Below are 20,625 nucleotides of genomic sequence, written 5' to 3'. Positions count from 1 at the left end.
AGTGAAGACGGAAGACCCCAATGAAAGAAGATATAAATACATTCGTGCTAAAGGTTATGACATAAGCTGTACTGTACAGTATGACACGGGTAAAGCACCAGAAGCATTTAGTTATAACGATGAAATTTATGCCTCTACTTTCTCTGTTAAAGGTGTATTAGTTGAACCAAGATTTACTTTGAGAGTTAAGTCAAAAATAACGTTTGAAGATGCTATTAAAAGTAAAGCTGACAAAGTTGAACTCGAAGCAATGAACAAAGTTTTGAAATCTCATAAACACAACATCTCCGATATAAATGAACTTCAAGCTACATTAGACAGTAAAGCCGACAAGAACCATACACATAAATTCTTCACTACTGTTAGAGCAGACGACATAATATTGAACTATACCCTTGGTTCAAGTGCACCTTTAGAGAATCCAAGTACAAGCGTAAAAGATACACTAAACTCCTTAAATAGTAAATGTATGAACATTGAAGGTCATGCCAGAAACTTTGAAACCCATGAACTACCCAGCAATGTTAGACAGTAAAGCTGACAAGAACCATACACATATAAGTTTTACAACTGTTGCTATAGAAAGTATTGAAGGAACGGTTGAAGAAACTGGTGGGGATGCATTATATTGTAAACCTCCTAACTTTCCACAAGGTTTAACATCGGATGACGACATAACGACGATGAGAAACATTAGATGTAAAGATGTTTATGTCATGAAGGATGAATATAATATTAAATTCACTGCTCAAGATTTATATGACAAGAAGGCTGACAAAACAGAGCTTCAAACATTAAAGACTGAAATACTTCAAACATTATATCCTGCAGGCTCTATTTATACGTCAATGAACTCAATAAATCCAGCAACAGTTCTGGGTTTCGGTACGTGGGAGCAGATTGTAGATAAATTCTTATACTGTGCGAACTCTTCAAAGCAAACAGGTGGTTCGAAGAAAATTAAAGAAGCAAACCTTCCACCGCACACTCATACAGGAACTACAAACACAACAGGTAGTCATTCACATTCAATAACAAAAAGAGGTTATACAAATCTTGCAGCAGGTTCGGATAGACAGGGAATGCATAGATATGATATTTCAAGTGACCCAGTAGATTTAAGCACAGGTATTTTCTGTGGAACCACAGGAAATCATTCACACACTTTCACAACAAATCCAACAGGCTCGGGTGAAGATTATATGCCACCATTTGTGACTATATTCGCATGGTACCGCGTTCAATGAACGCGCTTGAGCCTAGAATAAAATCTTTAACTTTACATAAATGAGCTTGAAAGAAGTATTCGAACAACATCCATGGAGGTCATTTAAGAAGTTCAATGAAGCTGCAAAGAGTTGGGGATTTACTAACAGAGCTGAAGTGAAAAGGTTCTTTGACAAAAATGTTGTACATCAAACAAAAATAAACCCTTACGACTACTTTTTACCAATTTACTCCAACACTCCTGACGCATACCAATTTGACACTCTCATTCAAAGCAGAAAAGGAGGACATAAACCATTCCTCATCTTCATTAATGTTAACACTCGCAAAGCATATGCATATCCAATGAAAAATAAAGGAACTCATGAAGTGTTAAGAGTTTTACAAAAGTTTGTAGCAGAACATAGCCCAAGTACTTTAACATCAGACCAAGACAGTGCATACCTCAGTAATGAAATCACAGAATTTCTCATTAAGCATAACATAACTCACTACACTACTGAAGACCATAACCATAACATACTTGGCATCATAAACCGCTTCATAAGGACTCTCAGAGATTTAAACCAAGAGCGAGACTTTACCGAAGAAACAATGAAACACTTTCTCGAAGTATATAATTCCTCAACACATTCTACAACAGGACATACACCAAATTCAATGACACAACAACAAGAAGAAAAGTATATACAAAAGAAACGAAGCCAAACACAAAATATCATAAATTCAACACAATTTACCCTCATTCCTGGTACAAAAGTTCGTGTAGTTCTTGACGACAAACCGTTGACAAAGAAACGTTTAAGGTTAAGTAGAAACTATTATATCGTAGACTCTACGCAAGGTAATGGATATCTTATAAAAGCTGCTGACGACTCCATAGCATTTTACCCTCGTCATAAATTAGTTGAAAGTAGTAATGGCAAACTTGCTGAAACCATTGACGAAGCAAAGCGAGGAGTGGTTATTGAAATACTTGGCTATAACATAAACGATGACACTTATAAAGTAAGATATGAAGGAGGCGTTGAAGATGTTATACCATCTAAGAACTTGAGAGAGTCGAAGCCAACACATCTGGGACCATTAGAGCGGGAGTACTGGAAAGACAAAACTATGCCAGAAAGAATAAGAAAATTCTTCTAAACTTTTTCATTAGATATAAATGAACCAAAAATATATTTTAGGTGAAGAGGTTAGATCTCACCTCTTTTCTCACCTCTTTTCTCACCCTCATGAAAATTCATGAATTTCCTTAAGATAGAAAAAAAAGTGAGTTAAAATGAGATGTTTACTGAGGGTCCCTCGGTCAACTAACATCTTTTTGAAAATGGTGACAACATGACATTTTGACAACAGTCGGGAAAATGTCAAGACTTCTTCATCGTAACGAGTGTAAATGAACCAAAAATATATTTTAGGTGAAGAGGTTAGATCTCACCTGTTTTCTCACCTCATTTCTCACCCGTTGAATTTTCATGAATTTCCTTAAGATAGAAAAAATAAAGTTAGTATTTTTAAAAAAATATTTTTTATTTTTATTGTAAGAACATGTTAGCAACAACAGCACCAAACTCTTTAGTCATGAACCCAACTTCAATGTTAGTAGAGATGAAAAGCTTCATTCCTTCTTCATATACTTTCGAAACAGAAATCCAGAAGATAAAGCAGGAACTTCTCCAAGGAGATTTAGACTGTTGTGCGAAAGATGAAACAAATGAACAGTATCTTTACGACATGCAGGACCTCATCGACCATCTACCTAAACTTCCTGAAATACAGCAACAAAAGCTCACTATTCCAGAATTCGATGAAATAGAAGTGAAACCAACTGACTCAGTAGAAATAAAGAAGTTCATACGTAAGGTTAACTATGAGTTTCTAGGATTTCATTGCAACCATAAGGTTATGGACAAAGATTGCGACATGGTATATAAGAACATCTCTGACATATATAAATCGGAGGAGTTTAAGACCTACGACAACTTTGTTTCGTTAGTTGCTGAATGTGTATGGCAGATAAGAGATAAAGATAGAAGAGGTAAAGTATGGAACGAACAGATAAAACCAGCAACTTTTGAGTTAAAGAAAACCATTGACGCTTTAGTTGTTTTAGCAGGACAAATTTCAATGTACAATGCTAAAATGAACCCACAATGTTCTAAATGTAAAGCAGCAATGAGGAGATATAACTACTCCGTCAAAGAGATAGAACGTATGAGAAACGACTATGCTGACTTAAAGAAAGAAGCAGAGAAACCAGCAGAAAACAAAATGGACATGTTAGAATTTCTGAACAAAAACTATCCAACAGCAGAAGATTTCCTTCTATCTGACGTCAAGAAGAAGTATAAAGAGACTTTCGGCATTGTGAAAACATTCGATATACTGACAGAAGAAATAGAAGCTACAAAACTGTTTAGGATTTCAAATATACATCGTACAATTCATGTAAAACGCTTGTGAAAAAAAACAGGTGAGAAAAGAGGTGAGAAAACAGGTGAGATCTCACCACTTCACCTAAAATATATTTTTGGTTCATTTACGCTCATGTTTGACAAAACATTTACGCTCATGTTTGACAAAACATTTACACTCATTTCGATGAAGTCTTGACAAAACATATACGAAGAAGTTTATTTCCTGTGTTGTTGTCAAAATGTCATGTTGTCATCATTTTCAAAAAGATGTTAGTTGACCGAGGGACCGAGGGATCGAGGGACCTGGTGACCCTCATGAAAATTCAAGAGGTGAAAAAAGAGGTGAGAAAAGAGGTGAGATCTAACCTCTTCACCTAAAATATATTTTTGTCTGATTTACGCTCATTACGAAGAAGTCTTGACAAAACATGTACGAAGAAGTCTTGACAAAACATGTACGATGAAATCATGAAAATTCAAGAGGTGAAAAAAGAGGTGAAAAAAGAGGTGAGATCTAACCATCTACCCTAAAATCGTGAAAAATGACTAAATTTCATTATATAACTGTTATTTTTTTACGAAGAGAACTTTAACACTTCGTCAAAAAAATCCCTGAAATCATATCTTTTATACATGAAAATCGTAAAAAATTGCGATTTAGACTTTTTTGGTCTTGCATAAAACTCATGAAAATCGTAAAAAAATGACCAAATTTCATTATATAACTGTTATTTTTTTACGAAGAGAACTTTAACACTTCGTAAAAAAATCCCTGAAATCGTGAAAAAAATGACCAAATTTCATTATATAACTGTTATTTTTTTACGAAGAGAACTTTAACACTTCGTCAAAAAAATCCCTGAAATCGTGAAAAAAATGACCAAATTTCATGAATTTCCTTAAGATACAAAATAGAAAAAATAAAGTTAGTTTTTTTAAAAAAAATATTTTTATCTTGTATGTAAGAACAGAAAATGACAAACATTGAGTTTGAAACAGTTAGAAAGATAGACAATGACACCAAAGTGGTTAGAATTGGTGATTTAAACGTAAGATACTCAAAGAAATACAAGAAATATTCTTTGTCAGACATTTTATCTCCATCTGGAAAGAAACCACACGACTGGGTTAGAATTGCTTCTACTCAGAAAATTTTGACAAGAAATCCTGAGCTTATGATATCGGTAAGATTCTATGGAACTACAGCATATCTTATAGACAAAAGTCTTATACCAATAGTTTTGTTATGGATTGACCCAGTTGTTGGATATAACTTCATAACATATGGTTCATTCGATACTGAACGTTGCAGTGAGGGCTTACTTTACATCGTTCAGAAACCGAAGGACTTCAATACAAAAAGATATAAGATAGGAAGAACATATAATATAACTCTAAGATATGACAGTACAGTCAATAGAGTCAAGGTTGTGTTTGTTAACGATATGAGAGCTGCAGAAACAGAACTACTTGAAAAGTTTGAGAAAATGTATGGTGCTCCCATAAAAGGTAAAGAAACGTTTGAAGTAGATGAGATAGGTAAAGCTATAAAATTATTTGACGAAGTTGCTGAAAAATACATGTAAAGCGTTTATTTTTGGTCTTTTGTGAAAGTCAGAAAATAATGCTAGTTTTTTATAAAATATTTTTTTTATTTTGTATGTAAAGACAGATATGACAACAACAGAGAACACAACAACTGCTATCGTTCATGAAGCCATAAATGAAGAATATGAGTACATACAGTATAACAAACAGTTACGTCTCATTCGTTCAGTCAAAGATGATATGTATCAAATGCAAAGTATAATGAATGCTCTTCAGTCTACAAAGCAAGCATATCATTGGTTTGAAAACCAACAGGCAAAAGAACTTTTAGAAGAATTTCCTCATATGATTGCTTCCCTCGGAAAACCGAGGGAAGAGATTCCGTACGAAAATCGCAAGAATTTGGCACCTGGTTTGAAAGGATATTATGTTCATAGACTTTTAGTAAATGCTGTAGCAATGTGGGCTTCACCTCGTTACGCTTGTTATATTTTCATGATGTTAGATGAAATTCATAGACAAGAACGTGGAGAGATGGAAAAGAAACTTCATGCAAAAGATGAAGTCATTGAATCCAAAGACAAAAGCATACAGAAAAGAATACCACGTTCGGTACCAAAAGGAAAGGAAAAGAACTATAAGTATATGATTTATACTGAAGAGATGGAAAATGAAGAAGACAGAGATATGGTTATGTTGCATTTAGTCAGAAGAAACAACAAAAGCTTTTACGACCTTGCTAAGATTTACAAATCTGACAGAAATTGGTTCTATCGCGAAAACTTACCGATTTCAATGACCCCAAATGAGCAAATAAAAGAAATTGTCAAAAATACTCTTCCTCAAACACACTATGACATCAAAGGTTGCACAATACTTACATTCAAAGAAGACTTACCATTACTGAAAGAAAAGATAATAGAATATTTCGACAACTTCAAAGAGGAAGAATGAAAAAATCTAAGCTAATTTTATTTTTTTTATAAAATTTTATCTCATATGAAAGAACATGAATTTAGAATATTCGGAACTCATAACAGAAGAAGAGAACGAACAACATGTAAAAGATTATGCAAAATTTCTGAAGACATATAAAGCATTTAAACAATATCTAAATGCTTCTAAAGATTATGCAAAATTTCTGAAGGTATATAAAGCTTATGAAAAAGCGTATGAAAAGTTTATACATTGGGAAATTGTTGTAAAATATCCATATGAAGACTAACCAAAAATATATTTTTGCTTAAATAGCTTCAGAGTCAATTTCTTCAACCATTTCACTTCCTTCGTCAATGTCAATAGAAGCTTCTTCAACCTTTGGTAAGAATTTCTGTATAACATCTTTGTTCGTTATTGTCTTCAGAGATGAAGGATAATATTTCACATTTGTTTCACCCTTCTTATATTCTTTCTGTTCGGAAAGATTTAAAGCAATACTGAAGAAGTCAATGTTAGAGTTCTTTATGACAGTATAATGAGTATCTTTGACATTCACGAAGAAACTCTTTTGTTTCAAAACTACTGCTAACTCTTGTGAAGTATAACGTTTGCGGTCAATGACGATAGCTAATGGTCTGACATACTGACCAAACTTAGATTCTTTCACAAACTTCTTGTTAAAGATAACATTAACATTTGAAGCATTATTGAACTCATTCTTGATGGCATTAGCGAGAGCATTGTATGAAAAGAACTTGCAATCTTGCATGTGTTTCATTAAAATAAAAATATTAAATTATTTTGAAAAATAACTTTAAAAAATCTAATCTAATTTTTTCAAAAAAATATTTTTTTATTTCCTACTAAAGATGTATCGGAAGTTGTCTAAGTTAGAACACTCGGAAATAAAACAACTTCTTACAGAAGCTAACATAGATGTTGCAAAGCATTACGCAACAAACAAAAAAGCACTCGCTGACATCCTCAATGACTACAATGGTGAAATAACTTATGATAGAATTCATGAGTTCATAAATGCAAGAGCATTTCCTTTAAATGACGTTGCTATTGACTTATATCATAGACGTTCAATACCTCATGAAGTAAGAAGAGAAATGTTTGACATAACAAATGCAAACGTTGGTGAAACAAGAAGAAGAGACGACACACTGAAACAACAGAGAAGAGAGATGTTTAAAAGTGCTATAGAACAAGTTCGTAAAGCTAACGATGTCATTCGTTCCATTGACGACAAACCAAAAGAAGGTGAGAGATGGTTAAAGAAAGATGAAGAGAATAGGAAGAGAAATGTGAAGTCAGGCAATAGACTCATTGACTTTAACATCGAAGCTTTAGATGAACCAAACAGAGACTACTTACACAAACATTTCGGTAAGGTTTTCATGAGACTCTTAGAGAAAATTAAAATAAACTCCCAACAAAGATGGATGGTATGTTATAAACTTGGTGGAAAGTATGAATGTTCTACGTTAAACCTCAATAATATTGGAACATTACTACATCAGCTCTTGAAGGAGAACTTTATATCAGAGATAGAAGCAAATGCTGCAGGTATTGTTGAAATGCACTATGACTTCTTCTTGACAAACATAAAGAATCTTACCGAAATAAAGATGTATGATTTAACAGAATATGAAGGCTTAACGATGTCAGATGTAAAGAAAGGCAAACCAAAAAAGAGACCATATAGAGATGAAAGCACACTGACAGAAAGACAGAAAAGATTATTGAACAGACTTAAACAAACAGGAGATAAACAAGATATAGATGACTTCTGGAATGAAATCCTTGATGAAAAGAAGTTTTATAAGAAAAGAAGCGGTCAGTTCTGGAAGTATCTTTGTACATTACCTATAAATCTTGAACGCTACCAAATCTTCAATGAACCGAACAAAAGAACTGCAACACTTATGACAGAAGATAACTGCTTCGTTTATGCTTGCATTCAGGCTGGAGTAAATGAAGAAACTATTGACCACATGAGAGAAGTCATTCGTGTTAGAGACTTTCCTCAAAGTAAAGTACAAGAAATTTCTGACGCAACAGGTATAGCATTTAATGTTACCATTGGTTACTTCAATGACTCAAGACATAATGAAATAAAGAGATACATACCAAAAGAATGTGAAACTGTTCGAACTATTGACTTACTTCTTGTTGAAGACCACTACATGTTAAATGAAAGACTTCCAATGACAACATATTTCATTCGAAACTATAAAGAAATTCTCAAAGCTTGTGGTGGAATGAACATTGAGAAACAGATGAAAATATATACAATGAGAGAGAACAAATATGTAGTTCGCATGGATAGAACTACACCGCTATGGGATGTTATGAAAACATTGTGGGAGTGCAAATATTTCGAACCTATTTCTTATGGAGAACTTTTCACATATACGACTGACTTATATAAACAGAACCTTGCACCATTTAAAGATTTGACATATGCTCCAAAGTATTGTGTACAACTGAAGAAGAAAGCCGAGTCAAAAGAAGTAAATAAAAATAAGTGCAAGTTCATTCCTGAGCACGTTTTCTTTGCTGACTTTGAGTGTAGTACCGATGGCTTTCATAAAGCTTTTAACATATGTTACGACAGTGAAGATGGTTCAGTGAGTGAAAGCATTTGGGGTCAGAACTGTGCAACAGAATTTTTGGAACGACTTCCTGACAAGAGTTTAATATATTTCCATAACCTCAGCTATGATATAAACTTCATCTTAAGACACATGACAGAAGTGAAAGGAACTCCCATCATTAAAGGTTCACGAACAATGCAAATAACTGGCTTATATAAAGGAAGGGCAATTATTATAAAAGACTCTTACAGTGTTATAAATAAGAAGCTTAAACTATTTCCTGCTATGTTTAACTTACAAACAGGACCGAAAGAAGTATTTCCATACAACTACTACAGCAGTACTTTGTTAGCAAATGACAACAGAACTGGTGTCATTTCTGAAGCTTGTAAGTTTGTCAAGGATGCAGATACATTCATGAAAAACATAGATTCCATCAAAGGTTGCAGAATAGATGAAAACCATTTCGACTTAGAAAAATATAGCACATTTTACTGCAAACAAGATGTAAGAATTTTAAGAGAAGGTTTTGTAAAGTTCCGCAATGACTTATTGAAAGAGTTTGATTTAAACGTATATGACTACGTTAGTATTTGTTCTATTGCTAACAAATTGTTTGAGAACAGAGTGTACTTCCCGAATGGAAATTTATATGACCTCTCAAATAAACCAAGAGAATTTATTTCACGCTGTATTCAAGGTGGAAGATGTATGCTGTCAGATAACATGAAACAAAAGAGCGAAAAGAAACTCATTGCTGACTTCGATGCTGTTTCATTATATCCCTCAGCTATCGCGAGACTTTATACTTTAGAAGGAATTCCAAAAGTATTGAAGGATGAGATGTTAAGCACAGAGTATCTCATGAGACATTTATTCGATGACGACCAAAAGGAACCCATTGGTGAAAAGTTTATGTCTGGCTTCTTTGTTCTCATTAAGATAACAGAGATTGGAATACATAGACACTTTCCTTTAATAGTTTGTGACCCTGAACTAAATCCAGAACTTAACGTTCCCAGAAGTTCAAACACTTGCTGTTTAATGTATGTTGACCATATAACATTACAAGACCTCATAAAATATCAAGGTGTCAAATGTGAAGTGTTGCAAGGATACTATTACGATGGAAACAGAGATATTAGAATATAAGATGAAGTAAAGAAGTTGTTTGAGTTAAGGTTAAAGTATAAGAAAGAAGGAAATCCTTTGCAAGAAAATATAAAGCTCATTCTGAACAGTATTTATGGCAAAACTATTCTATCTCCTATTGAGTCAAAAATAACCATAGTAAATGACAAAGATGCTATAAGATATGCCATCAGAAACTACAACCATATAGTGAAGTTCGAAGGTTTGGATGGTTCAGATAAAACTATTTTCAAGCTAACGAAAAGCATTTGCAGACACTTTAACTTCTGTCCACTTGGTGTAAATATTCTATCAATGTCGAAGAGAATAATGTGTGAAGTATTCTGTACTGCTGAAGATATGGGACTTCAAATATTTTACCAGGACTGTGATAGCATGCATATTTTCAATGAAGACATACCAAAGCTTGCAGCAGAGTTTAAGAAGAGATACGGTAGAGAACTTATTGGTAAAACATTAGGTCAGTTCCATTCTGACTTTGCAGAAATAACACCTGGAAAACAAAGTTTAGCATACAAGTCAATATTTTGTGGAAAGAAGACCTACATAGACCTACTCACTAACGATTTAAATGAAGTTGCATTTCATGCACGTTGCAAAGGTGTCAAACAAGACGTTCTTGCTTTAACAGCAAATGAAATGTTTCCTGAAGCTATACAATGCTATTACAATGAAGATAAGAACATTCACATACCTGTTGGAACATATGACAAAGACTCTGAGTTCAGTTTAATGAAACTTTACAAAGCACTTTATGACGGTCAAGAGATTGGATTTGACTTATGTAAGTCATGTCAACCTTGCTTTGCTGAAAAGTTTAACTTTTCTATTCAGACTAAGACTTCATTCATAAGAAAGCTTAAGTTCTGAGAACATGAATGAGAAAAAATAATGAGGTCATTTATTTTTGTCAGCAGTGAGGTCATATAAGATTATATTGACGTTTGAATGCACTGTATGAAATTTTTGTAAGTTTTCCTTTTACAGTCCATGCATTTACATACAGAGTTCCACATTTATTGTTTTCCATTACATGAAGCTCTCTATAGCGAATTCCATTAAAGAAATAGAAGAGGTCTTGTTCTGGGTCATAGTATAAATCATCGAACTCATGTTTTCCATATGTTTTAACTTCAATGGAGTTTTCACCAATTTCATCTACATAGTTGTAATTTATACCATTTGCTTTACATCTGTTTTTATTGTTTTGTTGTGATGTTACATATCTTAAATTTTCTATTCTATTGTCTGTTCGTATATGATTTATATGGTCTACTTGAGGTAAGTTGTCTGGGTTAAGTATGAATTGTTCTGCTATAAGTTTGTGCTTGAAGTATTTTTGACCGTTTAAACATAACCTATAATATCCATCGCTCATCCATTCACTCACAATTTTTCCTGTAGATTTTTTCCTAATATTGTGTGGATATTCTGTGTTAATTTCATAGTCGTTGTCAGCAACAAGTGTTTCCCAAACGTCTTCACCTTCCATGCCTTTCACTCAAATAAAATTTTCAGAAAAAAATAAAACTAGCGTAGATTTTACAATACTGCGATGGTAGAGTTTAAGAGTTGTGCTTCAATATAGAGACAGTCCTTATGGTCTGGAGGTAAGAACACTGGGCAGTTATGGTCATGAGTGGAGAACATGTCTATCCAAAACTCACGATTGAAGCCAGTTAATTTATAGTATTTAGGGTTAGGAAGTGGTGAAGTTCTTGTATGACTAATGAACTCATTTTCAACTCCCTTACTTAAGTTTGAATATAATATAGCTTGCTTTCTATCCCAAATGCCAGGTGTTACAATCTTTGAAATTCATTTTTCCTCGGAAGCATTGCATCATAATTGAAAACATTCTTGAAATCATCATTGGGTTCAGAGATTTGAAACCTTATACGTAATGGATTTTTCTTTTTAGCTACTTCATTGAATGGTGAATATATAACAAACTGACAGTCATGAGTTCCATCTTCATTTTCATTAAATTCATAATGAAAGTCTATAAGTTGTGGCCGACTACCTTCTTCTTTCAGTTGTGCAAGAAACTCACGTAAAGGCTGTAAAGTTTGTACTTCAATGTTGAACTTTTTTCTCGAACATCTCATTAAATGAAATCATACATTGCAACAATGTTGTATCGTCTTTAAAGTATTTGTATATGTGAATGTTTTGGGCGCTTAAAGACTGTTCGTATTTTCTATCTCGACTTGAAGTATAAAGTCAACCTTTCTGAAAGCACGTGTTATATACATAGATGTTATGCCAATGTACTTCTCTTCATTTATGTTCACAATCCAGTCTGTTGAAACTTAAACGTTACTCTGTTCCCCTTTATTTTGACGTCAGGGTTTTCACTACTGAACGCAACAGTTAAAGGTATTTGTCTATACATTTAATTCGGATAAAAAATAAACCATTTACTCTTTCTTTGCTTCAGCTTCTTTAGCTTTTTGCTTCAGCTTCTTTAGCTTTTTTCGCCAGCAAACGTGAGTTCTTTTGTCTTCCAGCAGCTAATGCAGCAAGTTGTTTTTCACTAAGTTTTCTCTTTGGTCTCTCTGGCTTTTTGTTGTTTTTGTTCCTTCAGTTCGGATAAAATTTGCTCACGAATTTCTTTCTTCAATGCTTCAACATCTATGACCCCTTGGGTCTTGTCCATATGACTTGTCTGAGTCATTTGACTGCAGATAAAAAATAAAATTAAAACTTTAACCGATGTAAAAATGAGCTTGTCAAAATCAGAGCGAGAGTCTATTATATTAAATGACGCAAGAGGAATACAACATCCTTTCTATTATGTAAGTCAGAGTAAAGATGGTAAAATATACGTAAGAAAAAGAAAGGTTCCATTAGCGAATGCAGAGAGCGACAACATTAAGGTGTATGGCACCGAGGGCGAAGCCCATATAAAACCTTCTGTTCAAACTGAGCCACCAAAAGAACCAGAAGAAAAGAAGCCAGATGTACTTTCAATAACGAACCAAGAGCTTATTGCAAAGTTCGTGAATTTCATTGAAAACAAACCGAGTCAAAGAACCCTGACCCACCAGTGAAAGAAGTTGAGACAAAAGAGAATGTACAGTTCATTGAAAAATGTCAAGAAACAACTTCCACCACGAATGCCAAAGAAGAAGAGTGAGAATAATGAAGTAAATAGATATTTTTATTCTGAAGTAAATACATGCAGAACGAACAGTTAAACGAATTTACTCCAGCAGAGCATATTCATCAGATTCGCTCATATTTCGATATCATAGACAATGCAGTTCAAATTGGTGACACTAATAGAAAATATTCTGACGCAAAGATTCCATCACAACCTGGAACTGCTAAAGATAACACATGGGTAACATTCAATCTCTCACCTCCTGGTGAAAATATGTTGGACCTTTACAATACATTCATTACGTATAAAATGGAAGGTCAATTTATTGCAGATAAAGAAATTGGTTCAGGTTCCAATAAAACAAACCCACCAGGATTTTGGATTGGTTTCGATGACGCTTTCTATGCAGTTGCTGGATATCAAATCCTTGCAAATGGTCGTATCGTATATTCTCAAGACAACGCACGAGAAGAAGCATATATAACTTCAAACTCACAAACTACCGAACAAATAAAGAAAGTAGATGTTTTCTCAAAGACTCGACATGAAGATGTATGGAGTCATTCGGGAACATGCAGAACAGGACAAATTGTTAGTGGTCCAATTACAGCAGGAAAATCATTTGATTTTAAGCTTCGTTTAAGAATTCCTGTTAGAAGATTCCTTCCATTAGAAGCTATTCGATTTATTCCAGTTTTTGCAGGAAACATTCAGCTTAAAGTAAAGTTCAGTAGCGACGCCTTACAATGCACATCTATATCTGTAAATGATATCATTGCTTTCAATCCAACTCTTAAAGTTGCATTTGCTTCAGATTCAAATCCACCGACAAATAAATTTGTTCCATGGAATGAACCATTCACTATGATAACGAAGGCAGTAGAAGCTAGTGGAACAGTTTACTATTACAACTGTAACCCAGCAACTATTTCGAACAAAGATGGATTTTAATGAATGTTTCATTCATCAAAGTCATTCTCTTTAGACCCTAACATTTATACAGAACTTGTAGAACATTATACAAAACGAGGCTTTATGTTTTCCTGTTAAAGTTATGGATTGGATTCCTATGGACGGTTCATTCTCAAAGAATACAGATAGTTCAAGTGCAACATTTACAGCAGCTTATACGCCTATTAATGTTAAAAGTATTTGGGCACTATTTAGAAAGAAAGACAACTATTATGTTAATTTTGAGAACCCTAAGTTTAAATATCTTCAGCTTTCCATGGGAGCTTATGGAAATATGCCTGCAGAACCTGAAAAATCATATGGACCTGTATTTTATGAAATGGTTGCGAACGCCTGCAATACAAACAATGATATGATAGGATTTAATGAAGATGTTATGAGGTCATTGGTGGATGATGGTAGTGTGGAACATAAATGGGATAGCTATGACAACACACATTTCTTATGTGGTTTTCCAACAGAAGTGGACTTTTGCTTCCAACAAGGTCAAACATCTACTGCTCCAATAACATACAAATTGTCTGTTAAAGGACCTATTGAACTAGCAACTGAAAATGTACCAAAGCCACTTATTGGATTTATGAGGGATTGTTGCTTTGCCATTCAGGTGCGTGCTAATGGAATCCCAATAATAAGATTAGATGACTATAACTTAGCTACGGACGACAGTGAGGAATAAAGGATGAACGTTTATTTTTAAAGTTTATAAATGAGTTCTTCATCAAGCTCTCGTGAACCTTCACCATCTATGAAACAAACTTTACCAAACGATTATGGAGCACCTATTGAATATTTCTTACGAGCTGCACAATGGCAAAGAGCAGTCTCACCAAGGTTAGGTGTTCCACCAGCTCCTGTCAAAAATAGCATTTGGTCAAGTCCTTATATAAAATATGGTCTCCCACTAGGTTTGCTAGCTACAGCAGGAGCAGTAATGATGTTGAAAAGAAATAAAGCAAATGTTATAAATAATACTGAAGTAGCTGAAGTTAAACAAACTCCAACACCTTCGCCAAAACCAACGCCTTCACAAGCAAAACCTTCAATAACTCCTGAACCTATGGAAGTACAAACTCCTGTTCAAAAGTCAACTCCTAAACCGACTCCAACATTTAAACCAGAACCTACTCCTCAAATAAATCGTAAAACTCCTGCGTTTCCTTACTGAAAAATAACGTTATTTTTATTTAATATTAAAATTTTTATTTGATTGAAATGACAAATAAAGTCACTGAAGCAATGAAACAAAAGTTTTTGGTAGAATACATTAAATCAGGAACTATTCCAGAAGGTTTTTACATTCATACTATGAAGGATGGTAGAGTTCAGTTTAGAAAGATAAAGCAACCATTAGATAAAGAAGGAATTTTGAGAAAGATTAAACTTCATGAGGACAACATTGCTGAACTTAGGAAGAAGTTAGAAGAGTTGGAGAAAGGAAGAGAGTTATAAAGCAATGAATTCAACAGGGTGAAAAAAGAGGTGAGATCTCACCACTTCACCTAAATTTAAATGGATGTTTTCATACGTGTGAGGGTGGTGATATCATTAATTTTTTATTTTATTTTTAAGTTTATTTTTTATTTTATTTTTATGTAAATGACGAAAACTATTGAGATAACAAACTACAATGGTCATGAGTTCAAGAATTTGTTCTTCGTTCCTCGTGAAAATACATTCTATCAGATACGAGGGAGAAAGGGTAAAGTTAGTTTGAGCGTTTATGAAGGAATGAAGAATGGAAAGTTTATACAAGCATACGATACAAACGGTAAACGTGTTTCATTAGCTTTGTCAAAACTTACAGGTATAAACTATGACAGTGATTTTGACTCTGACGATTGGAGCGACAGCAGCGATACTGAAGAATATGAACTATTGTGTGAAGCACAGCAATGGGAAGAGTTGCAATACTTTTGTAAGTGAGAACGTTTATTTTTACAGTAGTGAGGTGAAGTGGTTGGCGGCTTTATAAATATTTAAGGTTAAGTTGGTGTTTGTGTTTGTGTTGTAAAATATACGTTACTGGTTTTGTAAAGTGTCAAAACAGCTAAGTTGTGTACGGAGGCGCGCAGTGCCTCAGTACACGACTTAGGTATACTAACTAACATGGCAAAATGTACACACTGCAAGCAGAAGATAAAACTACTATTGTCAGACCTCGTTTCAAACTTGTCAAAGTTCAAGGTGGTATACTTTCAAAGACAGTTCCTAACAAATATAAGACAACTCCTGACGAATATGCTAAAGAAGTTGAAAATGACGACTAAGCAATTCTATACCATGCGTAAACTGTCATGTAAGGTGGCATGTAGTCTTTACTTTGTCCCGTTGTTTGCGTATACCCTGAAACGCGATGTGTATGGTATCCTCCTCCCTCAGTGTTATTCCAGTAACAATTTATAGCAAACTTAACGTCCTCTTTAACATCATATCCTTTACCTTTTGTCATTCCTGACCAATCCCAAAATCTATGACTATGCCAACCTGCTTGAGATGTACTTAAATCTATGTAGTGACTATGTGCAGGTAAATTTTCACCTGAAATCGTTTTACTTCCACCTGTTTCCTTTGAAGAGTTTGCACAATACAAAAACCTGTCGACTATTTGAGTCCAAGTTCCAAAACCCAGAACTGTTTCTGGTCTGGTAGAGTTCATTGACGTATAAATAGAGCCTATAGGATATAATGTTTGAAGTATTTCTGTCTTTAATGTTTGAAGCTCTGTTTTGTCTGCTTTCTTGTCATATAAATCTTGAGCAGTGAATTTAATATTATGTTCATCCTTCATGACATAAACATCTTTACATCTAATGTTTCTCATCGTCGTTATGTCGTCATCCGATGTTAAACCTTGTGGAAAGTTAGGAGGTTTACAATATAATACATCCCCACCAGTTTCTTCAACCGTTCCTTCAATACTTTCTATAGCAACAGTTGTAAAACTTGTATGTGTATGGTTCTTGTCTGCTTTCTTTTCAAGGCTAACGTTTAAGTCTGTTATTTCAGATATAGAATGTGTATGTCCAACGGCACTTTTCCTGTTTAAGGTTTCTTGTAAGTTTGTAATATTTGCAATGGTATGTGTATGTCCAACGGCACTTTTCCTGTTTAAGGTTTCTTGTAAGTTTGTAATATTTGCAATGGTATGTGTATGTCCAACGGCACTTTTACTGTTTAAGGTTTCTTGTAAGTCTGTTATTTCAGATATAGAATGTATATGAGTCTTTTTAGAATATTCGTTTTCAGCTCTTGTCACTTCACTTGACATTTTATTGTCAACATATGTTTTGTCTGCTAGTTCAGGATGAGTATGTTCTTTTGTTGCATAAGCTTTGTTAGCTCTTTCTTCTTCTTTTGCTATTGCATCGTCTACATATTCTTTGTCAGCTTTGTTGTCAACATCTGCTTTCAAAAGAAGTTCATTTATAGGTTTCTCGTTTAAAGTTCCTTTTGTTGGATTTATCAAACAGTATGGTTCTTATTGTCTTGAAACAGAAACTCATCTGTCATTGGGTTTAATGTCAGTTTTAAGTTTCCTTCTTTCAATGACTCAGATATCTTAGAATAGTTTGAAAAGTTTGTTGTGTTCTTATTTAGAGCTTGTATAATGAGTTGTCGGTTGTGTTGTATTTCTCTCATAGACGCTGTTTCATTTGACATTTTTATTCTAGATAAAATATGCTTTCAATAGAAAAAGAAAATTCTAGAGTTGCTACAACTAAACCATTAGATGAACTTTTTACTAATGTAGGTCAAAAGTTTGAGACAGAGACCGTAAAGCATGAAGGCTATCGTTTTGACTACCCGTTAAGATGGTTAAGAGACCCATCCGTCACAAAAGCTATTGGCTTTCGTAGAATGAAGTTCATTTCAGAAGCCATACATGGTTTCCCATTTACGGTCGGTTTTGAAGTTCGATACTATAACAAAGAAAAACGTATGTATGAGAAATTTGAACAGGGAAAACTTTTACAAGTTAGTTTGCTTGTAAACTTAGAAACAACTCTTCAAGCTTTTCAAGAAAAAATAAACGATATCTATATCGAATATGCAAACCAGTATAACATTGACGAAGGAGAGTACCATCTCGATATTATATATGACAGGAAAAATGCAACTGTTAAAATCAATAGAATAGAAGACCTTGGAGAAAACGTTTATATTTCTACAAAATATAACAACTTGGCATGGTATAGATTTATGAGGATGTTAAATCAGCCTGCAGAATATCCAGTACACCCGGACTTTTATGAAGTCGAAAACCCTAATGGAACATATGAAAATGTTTTCGACTCAGATGCTATTATAGTTCATGCTTCATTTTCTGGTGCACAAAACTCTTTTTTATGCTTGGCAAATGACTTTTACGAAAAACCTACAAAGCTATATGAACCACCAAGTGGAAGTATTTCAGACTTTCAAGTATGGTTTACAACAGATGGAAGAAAGAGAATAATTCCATTATACCATGCGTTTTACTTAGAACTTAGTTTCATATACAACTACTATCGAACGGTAAAAATATAATTTTTTAATACGGTTGAGGTGTTGGATTTGGTTGCCAACTAGACTGTGGTGCAGGTTCAGGCTGTTGTATAACAGGAGCTTGTTCTTCTGGTTCAGGGTCTTTAGGTATAATACCAACGAACTGACCTACTCTTTTACCAATATTTTTGACTCCGTTCCAAATTCCTCTTCCTACGGTTTTTATTCCATTCCATATACCTCTTCCAACTCTTCTGAAGAAGTTTCCAATACTACTGAAGAAACCCATTTTACTATATGTAAAAATCTAATGTCCGCCTAGTCTCTTACGTTTCCTGTTGAGTTCCATAGCATTCTTTAACTGGAGCTCATACATTCTGTTTCTCCTCTGGTAGAAAACATATTCTGGGTCAACTCCTGTGTTCGCGTCATCTGCATAAAGTTGTTTATATCCCACTTCAGGGTTTGTATAAAACTCTTTCCATCTCATATTTGCATACCATGGTGGCAAACCTAACGCAGCGTCATTTGACATGGCAGTTTGCATTTGTACATCTGTTGGCACTTGACCATAGTTTGCCATTGCAGTTTGTATTCTAACTTCATTTGGAATATTCTCTGGGTTTGGTTGTCCAGGTTGCTGTGCATTCGCTAAGTTCTGTGCGTCCATTTAATATTAGATAAAAATATCTCTTACGAGTACATATGCTGAACATTTGCAGGCATTGGTTCATCTTCATATTCTCTGTACTTTTCTGCCACGTCAAATAAATAAATGACACAATGGAAAAAAACCTAAAACAAGTAGTCCTATTTCAAACCACATTTACTTACTAGTAAAATTTCTTTGTTATGACACTTTCTCCGGTTTATAGGACCTCTCTCATATTCTATCTTGTCATATCTAAACTCATAGTCATGTATGTCCTCTAACCATTTCATAACGGTTTCCAAACCACTTTTATCGGATGTAAAGTAAAAGCATGGACAGTTATGTAAAACGTCTAAAGTTTCTAAAGAGTCTCTCAAAGTCCAGTCTACTTGGTATTGAAAATCGCATGTGTTATAGAACGGCGGGTCCACTATAAAGAAAACATTTTCCTTGTCTTTATATTTTTCATACAACTCTGTCCAACGACATCTCACAAACTCTATACCCTCAATATATTTTTCTATGTCCTCTTTGAAAACATTTGTATAGTTAAGATATAAAACTTTTGACATAAGTGTTTCAATGTCATGAACTCTTATAGAACCACTATATAATAGTCTAGCAGATATACTATCCCAGTCTATATATTCTGCTTTTTTCAAAACCTCTCTCACAATATTTTTCTTATCTAATGGTATACGTTCCATCTTACCTATAGGTATCTTTTCTTTTAACTCTTTCAATATTTTGTTAGTGTCTGGAATATGTTTGAGACGGTTCATATAGTTGTCGAAGTCATTGCATATAATCTTTGAGTCTGGGAATATTGTATGGCACAAATGGGATATATAGAAACTTCCACCGAACAAATCTACAAATGTTAGACCATTCGGTAGTTTCTTAAGTTCTCTCAATAGAATATCTTTACATCTACTCTTATTTTCAAAGAACGGTAACGGTGGTTTTGTAAAATTCATTTATATATAATAATAAAAATGTTTTTTCCTGAAAAGTGACAGAAAAGTGACAAAACATGAAAACATATATAGTTTGTGAAAAGTGAAACATTATATAATGTTTTCGACCCAGAAGAAGGCTTCTTCCCAGAAGCAATGGAGGAAGAAGAAGAGTCCTCCGAATTCACACCAGAAGACTAACAATTTTCCGAATAAAAACTTCATTTATACTAAACATCTTCGGGGCTAGAGGGCACGAAGTGCCTGGAAGCCCCACTACCTTTTTTTTTTTTTTTTTTTTTTTGATTGTTGTTATACTTGGTGCAATAACAATATCGTTCATTGTTGAGTATCCTCTGAATGCTTCTGTTTCAATAATGGAACAATTAGGATAAAAAGTTAAAAAATCGGTATAGGAAATAGGAATCCAATAAAAGGAGCTATAGTCATAGCTATAAATGCATTTGTTATGTATTCTCAGATATGGATTTCTAGAATCTATTGTGACAATGAGGTTTTTCATAAGGTTTAAAGCAGAAGCGTTGATTTTACAATTTTTTGG

At 34.0% G+C, this 20,625-nt stretch overlaps 10 protein-coding genes and 5 pseudogenes across 15 annotated transcripts, besides 3 other annotated features; 11 read left to right on the top strand and 4 right to left on the bottom strand.

Moving 5' to 3' along the window:
• Nucleotides 1-16,073: part of a mobile genetic element that runs on past the window's edge.
• On the top strand, nucleotides 717-1,247 carry TVAGG3_0003090 (phage tail repeat-like family; the record flags this gene model as incomplete). Its single annotated transcript, XM_051219703.1, has 1 exon — nucleotides 717-1,247. The coding sequence occupies one exon, from the start codon at nucleotides 717-719 to the stop codon at nucleotides 1,245-1,247; it is 531 nt and encodes a 176-aa protein (XP_051104689.1).
• Nucleotides 1,822-2,373, top strand: TVAGG3_0003080 (integrase core domain containing protein family; the record flags this gene model as incomplete). Its single annotated transcript, XM_051219702.1, has 1 exon — nucleotides 1,822-2,373. The coding sequence occupies one exon, from the start codon at nucleotides 1,822-1,824 to the stop codon at nucleotides 2,371-2,373; it is 552 nt and encodes a 183-aa protein (XP_051104688.1).
• On the top strand, nucleotides 2,779-3,693 carry TVAGG3_0003070 (organellar and viral DNA polymerase type B; the record flags this gene model as incomplete). Its single annotated transcript, XM_051219701.1, has 1 exon — nucleotides 2,779-3,693. One exon carries the CDS (start codon nucleotides 2,779-2,781, stop codon nucleotides 3,691-3,693), a length of 915 nt encoding a protein of 304 aa, XP_051104687.1.
• TVAGG3_0003060 lies at nucleotides 6,469-6,912 on the bottom strand (annotated as a pseudogene). Its single transcript has one exon. A coding segment is annotated over exon 1 (444 nt).
• Nucleotides 7,004-7,946, top strand: TVAGG3_0003050 (annotated as a pseudogene). The gene has a single exon. A coding segment is annotated over exon 1 (943 nt).
• Nucleotides 9,782-10,759, top strand: TVAGG3_0003040 (annotated as a pseudogene). Its single transcript has one exon. A coding segment is annotated over exon 1 (978 nt).
• TVAGG3_0003030 lies at nucleotides 12,310-12,566 on the bottom strand (annotated as a pseudogene). The gene has a single exon. A coding segment is annotated over exon 1 (257 nt).
• On the top strand, nucleotides 13,071-13,505 carry TVAGG3_0003020 (annotated as a pseudogene). The gene has a single exon. A coding segment is annotated over exon 1 (435 nt).
• On the top strand, nucleotides 14,224-14,646 carry TVAGG3_0003010 (uncharacterized protein; the record flags this gene model as incomplete). Its single annotated transcript, XM_051219700.1, has 1 exon — nucleotides 14,224-14,646. The coding sequence occupies one exon, from the start codon at nucleotides 14,224-14,226 to the stop codon at nucleotides 14,644-14,646; it is 423 nt and encodes a 140-aa protein (XP_051104686.1).
• On the top strand, nucleotides 14,905-15,135 carry TVAGG3_0003000 (kinase C, putative-related family; the record flags this gene model as incomplete). Its single annotated transcript, XM_051219699.1, has 1 exon — nucleotides 14,905-15,135. The coding sequence occupies one exon, from the start codon at nucleotides 14,905-14,907 to the stop codon at nucleotides 15,133-15,135; it is 231 nt and encodes a 76-aa protein (XP_051104685.1).
• On the top strand, nucleotides 15,183-15,419 carry TVAGG3_0002990 (uncharacterized protein; the record flags this gene model as incomplete). The annotated part of the gene is made up of 1 exon (XM_051219698.1): nucleotides 15,183-15,419. The coding sequence occupies one exon, from the start codon at nucleotides 15,183-15,185 to the stop codon at nucleotides 15,417-15,419; it is 237 nt and encodes a 78-aa protein (XP_051104684.1).
• On the top strand, nucleotides 15,567-15,893 carry TVAGG3_0002980 (uncharacterized protein; the record flags this gene model as incomplete). The annotated part of the gene is made up of 1 exon (XM_051219697.1): nucleotides 15,567-15,893. The coding sequence occupies one exon, from the start codon at nucleotides 15,567-15,569 to the stop codon at nucleotides 15,891-15,893; it is 327 nt and encodes a 108-aa protein (XP_051104683.1).
• Nucleotides 15,894-16,073: a terminal%2Cinverted (terminal inverted repeat of Maverick-1A transposon ID:TVAGG3_0002970).
• A 622-nt stretch (nucleotides 16,074-16,695) lies between these two features.
• Nucleotides 16,696-17,196: a mobile genetic element.
• A 974-nt stretch (nucleotides 17,197-18,170) lies between these two features.
• Nucleotides 18,171-18,497, top strand: TVAGG3_0002950 (uncharacterized protein; the record flags this gene model as incomplete). The annotated part of the gene is made up of 1 exon (XM_051219696.1): nucleotides 18,171-18,497. One exon carries the CDS (start codon nucleotides 18,171-18,173, stop codon nucleotides 18,495-18,497), a length of 327 nt encoding a protein of 108 aa, XP_051104682.1.
• A 4-nt stretch (nucleotides 18,498-18,501) lies between these two features.
• TVAGG3_0002940 (serine threonine-protein phosphatase family) lies at nucleotides 18,502-18,744 on the bottom strand (the record flags this gene model as incomplete). Its single annotated transcript, XM_051219695.1, has 1 exon — nucleotides 18,502-18,744. The coding sequence occupies one exon, from the start codon at nucleotides 18,742-18,744 to the stop codon at nucleotides 18,502-18,504; it is 243 nt and encodes an 80-aa protein (XP_051104681.1).
• Nucleotides 18,745-18,762: 18 nt separating this feature from the next.
• Nucleotides 18,763-19,125, bottom strand: TVAGG3_0002930 (uncharacterized protein; the record flags this gene model as incomplete). The annotated part of the gene is made up of 1 exon (XM_051219694.1): nucleotides 18,763-19,125. The coding sequence occupies one exon, from the start codon at nucleotides 19,123-19,125 to the stop codon at nucleotides 18,763-18,765; it is 363 nt and encodes a 120-aa protein (XP_051104680.1).
• Nucleotides 19,126-20,625: the final 1,500 nt, after the last annotated feature.

This window comes from Trichomonas vaginalis, chromosome IV (genome assembly GCF_026262505.1).
Source record: "Trichomonas vaginalis G3 chromosome IV, whole genome shotgun sequence".
Classification (NCBI taxonomy): Eukaryota; Parabasalia; order Trichomonadida; family Trichomonadidae; genus Trichomonas; species Trichomonas vaginalis.
This window is presented reverse-complemented; position numbering and strand designations above follow the sequence as displayed.